The following is a 14,368-nucleotide window of genomic DNA, read 5'->3' on the forward strand; positions in this document are numbered from 1 at the left end:
TACATATAAAGAGAAAACATAGATACATAAAAATTATTAGTGGCATTTATAAAGGTAAGATGGTTATAAATGATCTTCTACTTTTTCCTGCACTTTTCTAAATTTTAATGTGATATATTTGAATTTTCAAAAGAACTGAGACTACTAAACATTAAAGAGATGAAGAAGAAGGAGAAAAGAGAGGGGAGCAATACAAATGAGAAATTGAAACAAAATGTCTACCAAGATTTCCAGTTTAGAAAACTGTACACCCTCCCCTTGCTTCCATACAAATTAGGTATAATCTAGTCTAGAACTGTGAGAAAGCCTTAAAAAGTTAAGGAATAACAAAAATGACACCAAGCAAATGATAAAAAGAAAAATGGTTATCTGGGCTGGGGTTGCAACTCTGTGGAAGTGTGCTTGCCTAGCATGTGGGAGGCACTGGGTTCCATTCTCAGCACTACATATGAATAAATAAAATAAAAGTCCATCAACAACTAAAAAAAAGAAAAAAAGAAAAAGAAAAATGGTGATCCTAGTAATGATTTTAAGAAATCCTGATATATCATGGCTAAAACCCACTTCACCTTTGGGTTTAAGTTACCTACACTAATCCACTTCCTTATTGCTTAAGCCAACTGGAGCTTCTGCTACAGATGCCAATGACATCCCAACGGATATAAACTCTGAATAAAGAAATTAAGCAAATCAGCTACTACTATCATAATAACCATGTTCATGAAACAAGCAACTCAAAAATAGATCAAAGACCTAGGAATTAGACCAGAGACCCTATGCCTAATAGAAGAAAAAGTAGGCCCAAATCTTCATTATGTCAGATTATGCCCTGACTTCTTTAACAAGACTCCTAAAGTGCAAGAAACAAAATCAAGAATCAATAAATGGGATGGATTCAAACTAAAAAGCTTCTTCTCAGCAAAAGAAACAATCAACGAAGTGAAGAGAGAGCCTACACTGTGGGAGCAAATTTTTGCCACACACATGTCAAACAGAGCACTAATCTCCAGGATATATAAAGAACTCAAAAAACTTAACACCAAAAAAGCAAACCACCCAATCAATAAATGGGCTAAGGAGCTGAACAGACACTTCTCAGAAGAAAATATAAAATCGATCGACAAACATGAAAAAATGTTTAACATCTCTAGCAATTACAGAAATGCAAATAAAAACTAAGATTTCATCTCACTCCAGTTAAAATGGTAGTTATCAAGAATACAAGCAACAATAAGTGTTGGCAAGGATGTGGGGGGAAAGGCACACTTATACATTGCTGGTAAGACTACAAATTGGTGCAACCAATCTGGAAAGCAGTATGGAGATTCCATAGAAAACTTGGAATGGAACCATGATTTGATCCAGCTTTCCCACTCCTAAAGACTTAAAAACAGCATACTACAGTAATGCAGCCACTTCAATGTTTATAGCAACACAATTCATAATTGCTAAACTGTGGAAGCAACCTAGATGCCCTTCAATAGATGAATGGATGAAGAAACTGTGGTACATATACACAATGAAACATTACTCAGCATTAAAAGAGAATAAAATTACAACATTTGTAGGTAAATGGATAGAGTTGGAGAATATCATGCTAAGCAAAATAAGCCAATCTCAAAAAAACAGGGGCTGAATGTTTTCTCTGATAATTCATATGGGGGGTAGGGGGTGCATGAGATAAGTGGAGGATCGGGCAAAGGGGATGGGTGAGGGGCAAAGGGATAGGAAAGACGGTGAAATGAGATGTGCATCATTACTCTTGGTACATGTATGACTGCATGAATGATGTGACTCTACTTCATGTACAATCAGAGAAGTGAAAAATTCTGCTCTATTTGTGTACAGTAAATTGAAGAGCTTTCTATTGTCATGTATAACTCATTAGAACCAATTAATAAGTAAATAAGAAAACATTAAAAAAAGATGAAACTAGTACATATAAAATTTAAAAACCAAAAAAAAAAATACCAAATAGTATTTACTAGGTCTCAGTACATTCATTATGTTGGAAAAGGTCAAATTTTTGAATAACTTAAGTATACATAACACAAATCATACGTGTCAAACCTGAGTATGTGGTCAGGTGCAATGGAGCACACCTGTAACCCCAGTAGCTTGGCAAGCTAAGGCAAGAGGTTCGTGAATTCAAAGCCAGCCTCAGCAACTTAGCAAGGCACTTAGCAACTCAGCAAGACCCTGTCTCTAAATAAAATACAAAAAAGGGCTGGGGATGTGGCCTAGTGGTTAAGTGCCCCTGGGTTCAATCCCTGGTACCAAAAAAAACTGAATGTGTGTATTAAAATCATTATCCACACAGGTAAATAAACATAGTACCACTTCACTTATGCTTTCACTATGTTCAGTAGTCAGTTACTGAGTGTCAATTTTGTATTAGATACTAATTATTGTCCTAAATACATAGAAACTAACAGTAAACAAAATTCTAACCTTAACAAAACCTTAATTCTAACTACTATCAATTAATAAAAGTAAACATAGAAGAAGTGATTAAAAAAGCTATGGAGAAAAATAGAAAGAGGCCATCAATTTTAAGATTATTATCTTACTTATCACTATGTAACACAAAATATTGATAATTTACGTCATAAGACATCACTGATCATAAGACACTCCAATTTCAGAGACATCACAATGTGGAACTATGCATCTTAAAATCAATGAATACAAAGCAGGCATGGTGGTGCACACCTATAATCCTAACAACTCAAGAGGCTGAGGTAGGAAGATCACAAGTACAAATTCAGCTTGGGCAACTTTGTGAGACCCTGTCTCAAAATAAAAAATAAAAAAGGCTGGGGATGTGGCTCAGTGGCTCAATCCCCAGTAATAAACAAAAATAAAAACAAAACAAACAAACAAAAAAAAACAATGAGTAGATAAAAGAGGGAAAGGGCCATGGGAAATACTAGCAAGGAATAGGGGAGTGTTATTTTAGATAAGATATCTAAAAAAGTCTTATCAGCCTAAAGAAAAGTGAGGGGAGAAGCAATAAAAGTCAACAAAAGGAATCCAGGAAGAGGGATGAGCAGGAGCACAAGCCTGGAAGCAGGCACACCTGCGGCATGATGGAGGCACTGAAAGGCTCTGCTAGAGCAGAGCAGGTGAGAGGGGCAGCAGAGGCCTGAACATGCAAAGTCCTGAAAGCTAGACCTCAGACTTATTCTGAATGGAATGGGAAACAGGCATATTTTAAACTTAAAACCCAAGACAGATCATCAGGATCTAGCTGATGCTTATATTAAAAACAAAACAATGCTGGCCATAGTGGTCCACACTAGTAATCCCAGTGTTACGGTTTGGATGTGAAGTGTCCCTCAAAAGCTCACGTGATAGAAAATGCAAGAAGGTTCAGAGGCGAAATGATTGGGTTGTGAGAACCTTGACCCAATTAGTGAATTAATCTCCTGCTTGGGATTAACGGAGTGGTAACTGAAAAGGCAGGGTGTGGCTGGAAGAGGTGGGGATTGGGGCGTGGCTTTGGGATATATATTTTGTACCTGGATATTTATTCTGTATCCCTTTCTCTCTGCTTCCTAATTCTGATGTGAGCTGCTTCCTTCTGCCACACTCTTCCTCTATGATGTTCAACCTTATCTTGAGCCCCAGGGATTGGAGTGGACCTTCTATGGACTAAGATTTCTGAATCCATGAGCTTCTAAATAAACTTTTCCTTCTTTACAGTTATTCTGGTTGGGTCCCTTTAGTCACAGCAGTGAAACAGCTGACTAAAACGCCCAGCAACACAGGAACTGAGGCCAGAGGATCACAAGTTCCAGGCCAGCCGAGGCAACTTATGTAGAGATAAAAAATAAAGAAAAGGGAACACAGCTCAGTGGTAGAACCCCCTGGAGTCAATCCCTAGTACCATAAATAAAACCAAAAACAAACATAAAAAACAAAAAAACAAAAAATCCCCATAACTCGATAGTTTATGCTAAAATGTTTCTAAATGAAATAAAATCTAGAATAATAAGGTAAAATGATTCCTTAAATACAAAACATATTCATCAATTGTTTTTAAAATAGTACAATTTTTTAAATACTATAAGGCAACTATAATGAACCAATAGGAAATGTGAACAAAATACTATAAATTTCTAAAATAATATATTAGAAAAATGAGAATCCTGGCCATGAAACATTCTCAGAAAGTTAAAAACTACTGAAATACTTTCACACCGATTTGGGACTAACAAAAGTATTGTCCAAATACCACCATACTACCAAGGAATAAGGACTTTTACTGAGAGGATACTGAATGCAAGTTTCTAATGCACCCAATTTTTAAGCAATATTAGAGAGTGCTACATAACTGTTTTTACTATTTAAGGTTGTAAGATAAAAATAACTATCCTGGTGAATGTTAAAATCTACTTTTATATATTTTTATTTTTCATTTGTCAATCGTCCTTTATTTTATTTATTCATATGTGGTACTGAGAATTGAACCCAGTGCTTCACACATGCTAGGCAAGCATTCTATTACTGAGCCACAAACCCGGCCCAAAATCTACTTTTTTTAACATATCTTTTTAAACTCTTACCTGCTGAATAAGATGCATGCACTTTGAAGACTGCACTCCATAGGCATTGTTGACTATATGTGGAATGTCATAATTAGCACAAATCACAGCCAGCTCTTCTAATCTAAGCACAAATACACAACAGGAAGTCATACACTATGCTTTATAAATTACAATATGGAAACTTTTTTTAACTTAACAATCAACATTAATGTATACAGGGGGCAGGGGGACACTGAAATTTCTTCTGTACTCTCTCAGCATATATAATTCAGCAGTTTGGAAATACAAAGCAAGCACTTTAGAAAAGCCTAAAAAAACCTTTTAAATTAACGTTACCAATAAATAAGAAAAAATTATAAAAATTTACGTAGATAGTAACTTTTAAATCATTAAAAAACATTCCTGTAAACAAAGCAAGAAGATTATTTATATTGACCCCTCACAAAATGATATATTCTTTTTTAAATTCGACCAGTTGCTTACCATACCAATGCTAGTATCTGCAAAATAACTAACACATCTGGAAATCTTCAGAAAACTCACTTTAAACCATCATAAAAAACACATTTTCAAATAAGTTTAATGTATTAAAAGTACAGGATGTTGAAATGTTTCAGTACCAAAATAAGTGCCATTTTCTAATACCTTGTATACAAGCAGAATCTTTTAAATAATTGCTTAAATCTGTAATTATTCACTCACACTTTTTCATTTTACACCTCTCACATTAAGACAATTTCAATCTAACTTTAAATGAAGCTAATAAATCTCAGTACATAATAAAAAGGGTTCTTCACAAAACCAAATGCTATTTATGACTGAAGTCATCTGTAATAGAAATGTCTTCACTATGAAACTAAAACTAATTCCTATGGTTTAAGAAAATTATTTCTTTTAAAGCTTCCTTTCACATAAAAGAATTTGAAAGCAAAGTATCTTTATATAATAAAAATTTTCTTCTAAAAGGATATATTTCAAATATATATTATATATAATACATTTTATACATGATATTATACATTATACATGATACATTTTCTTTTTTTAAGTAGATGTGTATTCATGTTTTCAAACTATAAATAGAAATAAGATTATTGTGCTCAACAAAAATTTTCATTTTCAATTTGTATCCCTGAATTTTATGAACTGAAAACTCATTTTATCATCTATTTTCATAAACTTCACAAATCAATATAGAAATTATTTTGTTACTTAAAAGTAATCAGATGTTTTTAACAAATCAGACCTTCTGTGATTCATATATTCACAAGAGAAAAGGCACTTTCACATATATGTGATCTAATAAAAACATTCCCTAATAAAGAACTTCCTTGGGGCTGGGGATATAGTTGGTAGAGTGCTTGCCTCACATGAACAAGGCCATGGATTCAATCCCCAGCACCACAAAAAAAAAAAAAAAAATTCCTTGAAAATAATGTACCATAATAAAATCAAAATTATATTTTAAAAAGAATACAATCACTTGTGAGTATAGTTTTAAATAATCTGATCAAATTCATTAATAGGATTATGAAAATACATTAAATAGAAAGCAAGAAGCAGAAAAATAATTTCCATAGGGATCAGATAATCCAACTAATGTAAGCTAATTTAAGGTGTTTAATTAAAAGAAATGATATCCTTCTTTTAACATCTCTTTAAAGAATATTTCCCCTATAATATTTCAGTTATCTAATCAAAATAAAATATATGCCATACCATTAAAATGAGGTATTAAAGGAAGTACACTTGACATAAAGGAATCAAAATGTAATTGTAAAATTTAATAAAATCAGAAATTCAAATATATCACTAACTATACATGCCATTTTTTCCTGAACTTCCCTCTTAACAGAAACATTCATGGGGCTGAGGTTGTGGCTCATGGTATAGTGCTCGTCTAGCACATGTGAGGCACTGGGTTCGATCCTCAGCACCACATAAAAATAATAAATAAAATAAAGGTGTTGTGTCCAACTACAAAAAAAAGAAAAGAAACATTCATTACATAACACTACTAAAAAGTGACAAATGACAATTTTGCTGATTAAAAAATTTAACATTTTTTTTCTAACAGAGATAATAGATGTAAAATACTCAACACTGCGCCATGCATACTGTAAACATTAGTCAAAATAAAAATAAAACTCTCCCCAAGGATAGATAATCCAACCAATGTAAATATCCACATGCTATTTTTATTTATTTATTTATTTTAGTTGCAGATGGACACAATACCTTTGTTTTATTGATTTTTATGTGGTGCTGGGAATCAAACCCAGTGCCTCACATATGCAAGGCAAGCGCTCTACCACTGAGCTATAGCCCCACATGCTATTTTTGGAAAAGTGAGTTCTTTATCACATTAATTTTTTCCTAGATAGCAAAACCAACAAACAAGAATAGAAATGAGAGGTGGAGGAGCTGCAGCTGCCCAAGCTGCACAGTTACAACCTCCCACCCACTCCCCTATAATGGCCCTAGCCTGCTCACCAGCTGTAGAAAATGGTGAAAGAAACCACTTACTATGATGTTTAGGGGTGGGTCAAACCCAATGCCACCCAGGAAGAACTGAAAAAGGCTTATAGGAAACTGGCCTTGAAGTACCAAGGATAAGAATCCAAAGGAAAGAGAAAAGGCAAAAATGTTGTGCATCAGCTCTCAGTAACATTAGAAGATTAATATAATGGTGCACAAGAAAACCAGCTCTACAAAAGAATGTGATTTGTGACAAATGTGAAGGCTGAGGTGGTAAGAAAGGGGCAGTAGAGTGCTGTCCCAAATGCCAAGGTACTGGAATGCAAATAAGAATTCATCAGATAGGACCTGGAATGGTTCACCAAATTCAGTCTGTGTACATGGAGAGCCCAGGTCAGCGGGAATGGATCAGTCCTAAAGATAGATGTAAAAGCTGCAATAGAAGGAAGATAGTTTGAGAGAAGATGATTCTAGAAGTTAATATTGACAAAGGCATGAAAGATGGACTGAAGATAACATTCCAAGGTGAAGGAGACCAAGAGCCAGAACTGGAACCAGGAGATATTTTTGTTGTGTTAGATCAGAAGGCCCATGCTGTTTTTATTTGACAAGGAGAAGGCCTCTTCATGTATATGGACATATAGCTGGTAGAAGCATTATGTGGCTTCCAGAAGCCAGTATCACTCTTTGATAATCGAACCACAATCATCACCTCTCATCCAGTCATACTGTCTAGCATGGAGATATAAAGTGTGTGCTAAATGAAGGTATGTCAATTTATCATAGACCAAATGAAAGGGTCACCTAACCATCGAGTTTAAGGTAAACTTTCCTGAAAATGGCTTTCTCCCTCCTGACAAACTTTCTTTGTTGGAAAAACTCCTATATCAGAGGAAGGAATTAGAAGAGATCAATGAAATGGATCTGGTAGAAATGATGGACTTTGATCCAAATCAGGAAAGATGACGCTATTATAATCGAGAAGCATATAAGGATGAAGAACATCAGCCCAGAGGTGGTTTCAGTGTCAAACCTCTTAAGGGGGCCAGTAAATAACATTCACTGCAGGCATTTTATATGTAGTAGTGAATGAGTGAAGGACTATGATCATAATATGCTCACTACTTGCTATTGTTTTTGTTTTAAAAACAATATTCAATTATAGTAGTATTTTAAAAGTTAAATGAAGAATAAACACAAATATAAAACCTCTGAAAAAATATTTCAATACAAATTTTAAATGCTTTTAAGTAAAGAATAAAAACCACTAAAGTGTACACAATATAATAAAAAATAGAATTCACAGGTTCATGAATGTAGCAAGGTAAATTTTCAAGAGCATGGTTTAAAAAGTCTCTCTCCAAATCTGTCTATAATACAAGCTAACATGCATTCATTACTGCCAAATAATGAGATTCTATGAAAGCCAGAGTGTAACTTATTAATAAGTCCAAAGTCAATATAGTTCTTACAAATTATTAGTACTTCCGTTCAAAATACTAAAATGAAACAAAAACAACTACTTTCAAAAACAGAAATCTGTACTAACAAACTAAAGTGCTATTACATTTTCAGAAAAAAAACTTGTGGCTATTCTTTAGAAAAGTAAATATTTGTTTTTATTTCCTGTTTACTTTTATTTTCTTAAATATTTATACCATTCTCAAAATAAAGACAACCACTATGAACATTTAATAAACATCAGAATTTAATCTTCCAATTAAAAAAATCTCAAAGGAAAATAAATAATCCTAAAATATTCCATTTAAAATCTGTTAATACTAATAGTTCCTATATCTGAAAACTAACAATAAGGTCAAAGAAGTAAAGAGAGCAATGAAAACAATTAAACTCAGCATTTAGCTTGGAAAAGAAATTTTTACTTAAAACAATGAGAAAATGAAAGTGCATAAACGCATTCTACTGTCATGTATAACTAATTAAAACAAATTAAAAATTTTTTTTAAATAAGGAAAAAGATGCTAAGAGACTGGAAACAAGATACACAGCAAGAAAGCAAGCTGGGAATATGGTGCAAACCTGTAAACCCAGGAACTCGGGAAGCTGAGGCAGGAGGATGGCAAATTCAAGGATAGCCTGGGCAACTTAGCAAGACTGTCTCAAAATAAAAATAAAAAAGACTAGAGACAACTCAGTGATAGAGGGCTTGCCTAGTGTATTCAAGGCCCTGGGTATAATCCCTAGTACCACAAAAAACAAAAAAGGCAAGAAAATATATGGCCTGCTTCTATTCAGGTGACAAAGGGATCTCCACCCCTGTACTAATTGTTTTTCCTTCTTCTGCAGTAAATATTTACTTTCCCAAGCCATTATGTTATTTTTCCATAAGGTTAATCTAATCTCCTAGGACCATCCACTATTTACCACCAAATGTTATTTAAGCATATTTTAGAATTAGTATATAACACTTTATTTAAGAGACTGACAAACATGTAAAGGTCAATATCCATAAATCGTTTACCTATCAGGCACCCTTGGAGCAAAACAGGATGTAGTAGAATGAACACACAGAACATTATCAGGCCCAAGTTCCTGGACTTTAGCCTCCACGGCTTTCAGGTCTGTGCACAGCTCATCACCTTCCAACACGTTTTCTATCACCACCGGCTCAAAACCTAACCAAGCCAATCAGAAATCTAAATGTTAGGGTGAACAAAAATAAAGTCAGATCTTGGAACTTGACACGGCAGTGCTGTTCCATGTAAGAACTCTAAATATTTTGATTGATGAGCCTTCCTCTAGTAATAAAGACCTGGCACAATGCTCACATTAGTCAAAGCCAGGTCAAAATGACGTGAAAGACTAGATAATTAGGATCACAAACCTTTTTAACACTTTGATGTGACAAAAAAAAAAAAAAATAACAACTTTGGAAAATAATAAAAACAAAAATTAAATAGAATCTACAGAAGTAATAACAGATATTGATAACAAAAAGGATCACTAGTCCAAGTCTGCTCATTCTCTGGCAATATTTCAGTTTTAATTTACAGCTCACTTTATTTCAGAGATGGACATAAATAATAATATAAATTCAAGGACTGAAACAAATCACAAACATCAAAGTTTCACCTTTAAAGAAAACTGTAATTGATTTCACTAGCTTGAGGATCACTGGCCCATCTCAACTCACAAGAGCCTTCTGTGATTAAAATATAAAATTTTTGTTTAAATCTTCAATGGAAAGAGTTTATTTAACTAGCAATCAATAGGTCCCACAAATAATAATTACATAAACTTTAATGGTAAACATTTAGTATCTATAAACCTAAAAGTTGTATAAGCAATATATCCACTATATTTTACATCATGTACATTTTATTACAATAAAAAAAGAAATACGGAACAGATTTAGTTAATTTTTCATTTATCTATCTGTACATAAAAATTCTGTATTTTCTCATTAGGACATTTAAAACACTATATAGGCCACTTCTCTTTTTTTACCTGCGGTGATCATGGATTTAAAACAGGATTTCTGGTCTATTCGTGGCCATATGATATACTTTGCCTTTGGTCTTCTGTGTCGTAATGTTAAGAAACACAGAGTTAGACTCATACCAGTTGCCATAGGAACTACAAAGCAATTGGCCACTGTGTGCACACCTACAAATAAGAAGTAAAAAAAAAAAAAAAAAATTAGTTACCATTGAAAAACTAACATCCTTTTTAGAGAAATGATATATTTCTTTTTTCAAATAAATAAGAGTCATAGCCTGAGTATTTGTTTTTCTGTACTTACTCCCAGAAAGGTCACTGTCAAATTCATCCTCTGGGGTTATGACTGATTTTCTATCTTATTCAGTAACACTTCTTATGTGTCCTTTTAAAAGCCAGTTATGCTGGGCACAGGTGCAAGCCTGTAATACCAGCAGCTTAGGAGGCTGAAACAGGAGGATCATGAGTTCAAAGTCAGCCTCAGCAATTTAGTGAGGCCCTAAGCAACTTGGGGAGACCCTATCTCTAAACAAAATATAAAAAGGGCTGAGAAGTAGCTCAGTGGTTAAGGGACCCTGGGTTCATTCCCCCATACCAAAAAAAAAAAAAAAAAAAAAAGCCAGTTATATTCTTTTTAGAAGGAGGCACTAATAAAATAAATTAGGCAAAGGTATACACCCTTGGTCACCAAATGTCTTATGATTACTACAGTACATACCAGCCAACTTTATGATGTCCAGGACCAAAGAATTAGTAATCTTGTTCAAAAGGCTAGAGCCTGCAGCTTTTGGTTGCACAGCAGAAATATCCCCCGAACGTCCAATCCCATGAATGAGCCTAAGCAAAAAAATGGGGCAAAGACTGGACAAATACACTCAGTATTTTAAGTGATTCAATACACAAGTATTCAATCACAATAACAAAAAAAAAAAAAAACAGAGGCAATATTCAGCTATTGAATATATATGTATCAACTGGTATAATATCAACTATATTTAATAGAGTGAAAATATCCTATTTAAATTGAAATATTTTTGTGATGGTATCTAGTCTCCAAAGATGGCTACCATCAATTTCTTTTTTCCCTGCCCACACCAGGTGATGAAGTCTAATTTCCCCTCCATCTGAATCCAGATTAGCTTTAGTGATTTGCCTACCCAGTAAGAGTTTAGCAGAAATGACTGTCTGGAACCTCTAAGCTAGTTCATAAGAGGCCCTACCTACAGTTTCACCAGGACTCTTTTTTTAAAATTTTAATTTTATTTTTTAGGTGTAGTTGGACACAATAACTTTATTTTATTTATTTTTATGTGGTGCTGAGGATCGAACCCAGGGCCTCAAACATGCTAAGTGAGTGCTTTGCCACTGAGCCACAACCCCAGCCCACCACCAGGATCCTTAAACAGCTCACTCTTAGGATGCCCTCTCTCCAAATCAAGCTGCCATGCTGGGAGGAGCCCAAGTCAAATAGAGGCCATCAGAGTTCCCATATAATGTGAGTAAGTCATCTTGAATAAAATGCCCATTTGAACCTTCAGATGACTAAACTGGCTGCCAACATCTGACCACAACTGTACCAAAGAGGCAAAACAAACAATCATCATTCTGCTAAGTTCAGTTAACACAGAGAACTATGAGAAATAATAATGTATACCTGTTTCAAGCCGTTAAGTTTTGGCATGGTTTGTTAGGCAACAACAGAAACTACACTATGTAACCAGAGAAGTGGAGTAAGTTCTAATGGCAATGAACTTGTTTCAAAAATTGTCCTAATTTTAAAAGACATATATGCTTCTTAAAAATAACAGTGACAACCCACTGACTTTAAACTACATGACTTATACATTTAAAAAAAAGTCTCAATACTTTTTAAAATAAAAATCTATTTGTAATCTGAAATAATTTGTAATTTATAGTTAAGCAGATCATAAATTCTGTGTAATGGGATTATCACAGAACACAGTGTTACACTTCCTTACCATCAAAACCTCATAAACAAAGCATTTATTACTTACCAACTATGTTATAAACAAATTGTTAAATAGGAAATCTTCATTCAATTCATGCATTCATGATCATTAGTTCTGACTTCAACAATTTAGCTTAAAAAGATCCTATTACGCCCAGGAAAATTTCATCATGATTTAAAATCATGGAAGATAGGAGTTTTTAAGAGAGTTTTTATATTTATCTTCCAGAAAGGTTGAAAAACAGAAAGAAATGATCATATTTAAAATCACTATCACTTCATAATTTCATGATTATCAGAACTGAAGAAAAGCTTTCTGAAATAATGAATAAAAGTGAATTAATAATCCAATACACCTTTTCCTATTTTTTTGCAACAAAAACAAATATTCATAAAATGGGACTCAGCTTAGATACAGATGGGCAATGTTTTAAAGTTCTAACTATACATCATTCTCCGACAAAACTTGCAATGTTAAAAGAGAAATGGAAATCTATAAACAACCTTAAAGTATTTAAAACCCTTACAACCACAAGATCAAACATTCTTTTCAGAACATTCGAGTTGTGCTGTTAACAACCCAGAACCTGACAGGGGAAACACCAGATATTAGTAATTCTACTCTTTTGTCTTCCAAAAGCACCTGCTCAGATAAACTGTTTCCATCTCCTTGTTGAATCTGGATTCCAAGCCCGTTTGAACAATAAAGTGGTTTGCCAATGGACAATTTTATAAGCCAAATACTGCCACCATTATGTTTACCATCCCTCAAAAAGAAAAAAAAAATGATTTCACATCTACTTAAAAAAACATACCTGTAATGACGACGAGCAACTAATGAAGATGCCACTCTCCCTTCCCTTTCTCCCACACCACAATTGCCCAAGAAATTGTTGCTATCCATGACTGCAAGCTCATGTAAAAAGAGTTCAAGAGTACTTTCATCCCAACCATCTTCTGGACACTTGCCCTAAAAAAATAAAAAAAAATTTTTTAAACTAGTAATTATATTCTAGTAAACCATCGTTCTCAAGACGATGTAAATAAACCCTACATCAATGTATTTTAAACTTTTTAAATGTGTATTTTGCCACGCTCCTTGCTCCTAAAATTGAGATAAAATTCAGCACTATGAAGAAACCTCAAATTGGCACAACATTCCTATTACACTTGATTACGACTATCTGCAGATTGCGAGAAGTGATGACAAACGCGATCCTGGGGTATAAGTTTCAGTAAGTCTGAGTGAGTGGGAACCAATACACCGTGTTGTCAGTGAAGACGACTCCAACCAGGGGCCATAATTAGGGCTGTCGAACTAGTGAAATTAAAGTTCAGGCACCCGGGGGCGGGGGGCGGCGGGGCAAGACCCCGAGTCCCGAGCTGGCTCGTGGTGGACCAGTGTCCCCGAGTCCCTGGGAGCGCGAAAGACTCGGACTTTGCCCTTTCCGCAAACAAGGGGAAACGAGCTGGGCTGGGACCACTCGGTTCGGAGAGCAGAGAAGAGGTCTCCAAGCCGAGACCCCTTGGCCCCGTAGGCCAGGCTCCGGGTTCGCAGGCTGCGGCGAGGCTGGGGAGGACCTGAGCGCAGCGAGCAGCGCGGGGCGAGCCGAGCTGCGACCGTCCGGGAAGAACTCTACCCGGCAGCCTGCTAGCAGGACCCGGCACCGACCGGGGCGCGGGGCGGGGCCGGAGCCTTGCGGGCGCGCGGCTGGGGAGGGGACCGACACCTCGGTACCTTCTCCAGAAGCAGCCGTATGAGGTGCTCGTGCGAGTGGCGGGCCTCACAGCCCTGCCGCACGTAAGCCGGCGACACCAGCCGCTCGCCCGCGGCGAAGCTCTCGCGGTTCATGACGCCCTTGGCGTCGGAGACGGGTAGACTGAAGTACAGTTCCCCACACACCGACCACCG

At 35.4% G+C, this 14,368-nt stretch overlaps 1 protein-coding gene and 1 pseudogene across 4 annotated transcripts in view; one reads left to right on the forward strand and one right to left on the reverse strand.

The window, feature by feature from the left end:
- The window catches only part of Sepsecs (Sep (O-phosphoserine) tRNA:Sec (selenocysteine) tRNA synthase), a 35,621-nt gene extending 21,258 nt beyond the window's left edge, over positions 1-14,363 (reverse strand). For 2 of the 4 annotated variants that reach the window (XM_076864449.2, XM_076864452.2), the window contains exons 1-6: positions 14,195-14,363; positions 13,272-13,426; positions 11,206-11,348; positions 10,497-10,655; positions 9,511-9,664; positions 4,569-4,671 (exon numbers count right to left, since the gene is read on the reverse strand). In XM_076864449.2, coding sequence (XP_076720564.1) covers positions 4,569-4,671; positions 9,511-9,664; positions 10,497-10,655; positions 11,206-11,348; positions 13,272-13,426; positions 14,195-14,308 — 828 coding nt within the window. In that variant the 5' untranslated portion in view covers positions 14,309-14,363. The remainder of the gene's footprint in view (positions 1-4,568; positions 4,672-9,510; positions 9,665-10,496; positions 10,656-11,205; positions 11,349-13,271; positions 13,427-14,194) is intronic. The other 2 variants (XM_076864450.2, XM_076864451.2) reach the window with 2 other exon arrangements.
- On the forward strand, positions 7,185-8,121 carry LOC143406293 (dnaJ homolog subfamily A member 1 pseudogene; annotated as a pseudogene).
- Positions 14,364-14,368: the final 5 nt, after the last annotated feature.

The sequence above is a fragment of the Callospermophilus lateralis genome, chromosome 8, assembly GCF_048772815.1.
Source record: "Callospermophilus lateralis isolate mCalLat2 chromosome 8, mCalLat2.hap1, whole genome shotgun sequence".
In the NCBI taxonomy this organism is placed as follows: Eukaryota; Metazoa; Chordata; class Mammalia; order Rodentia; family Sciuridae; genus Callospermophilus; species Callospermophilus lateralis.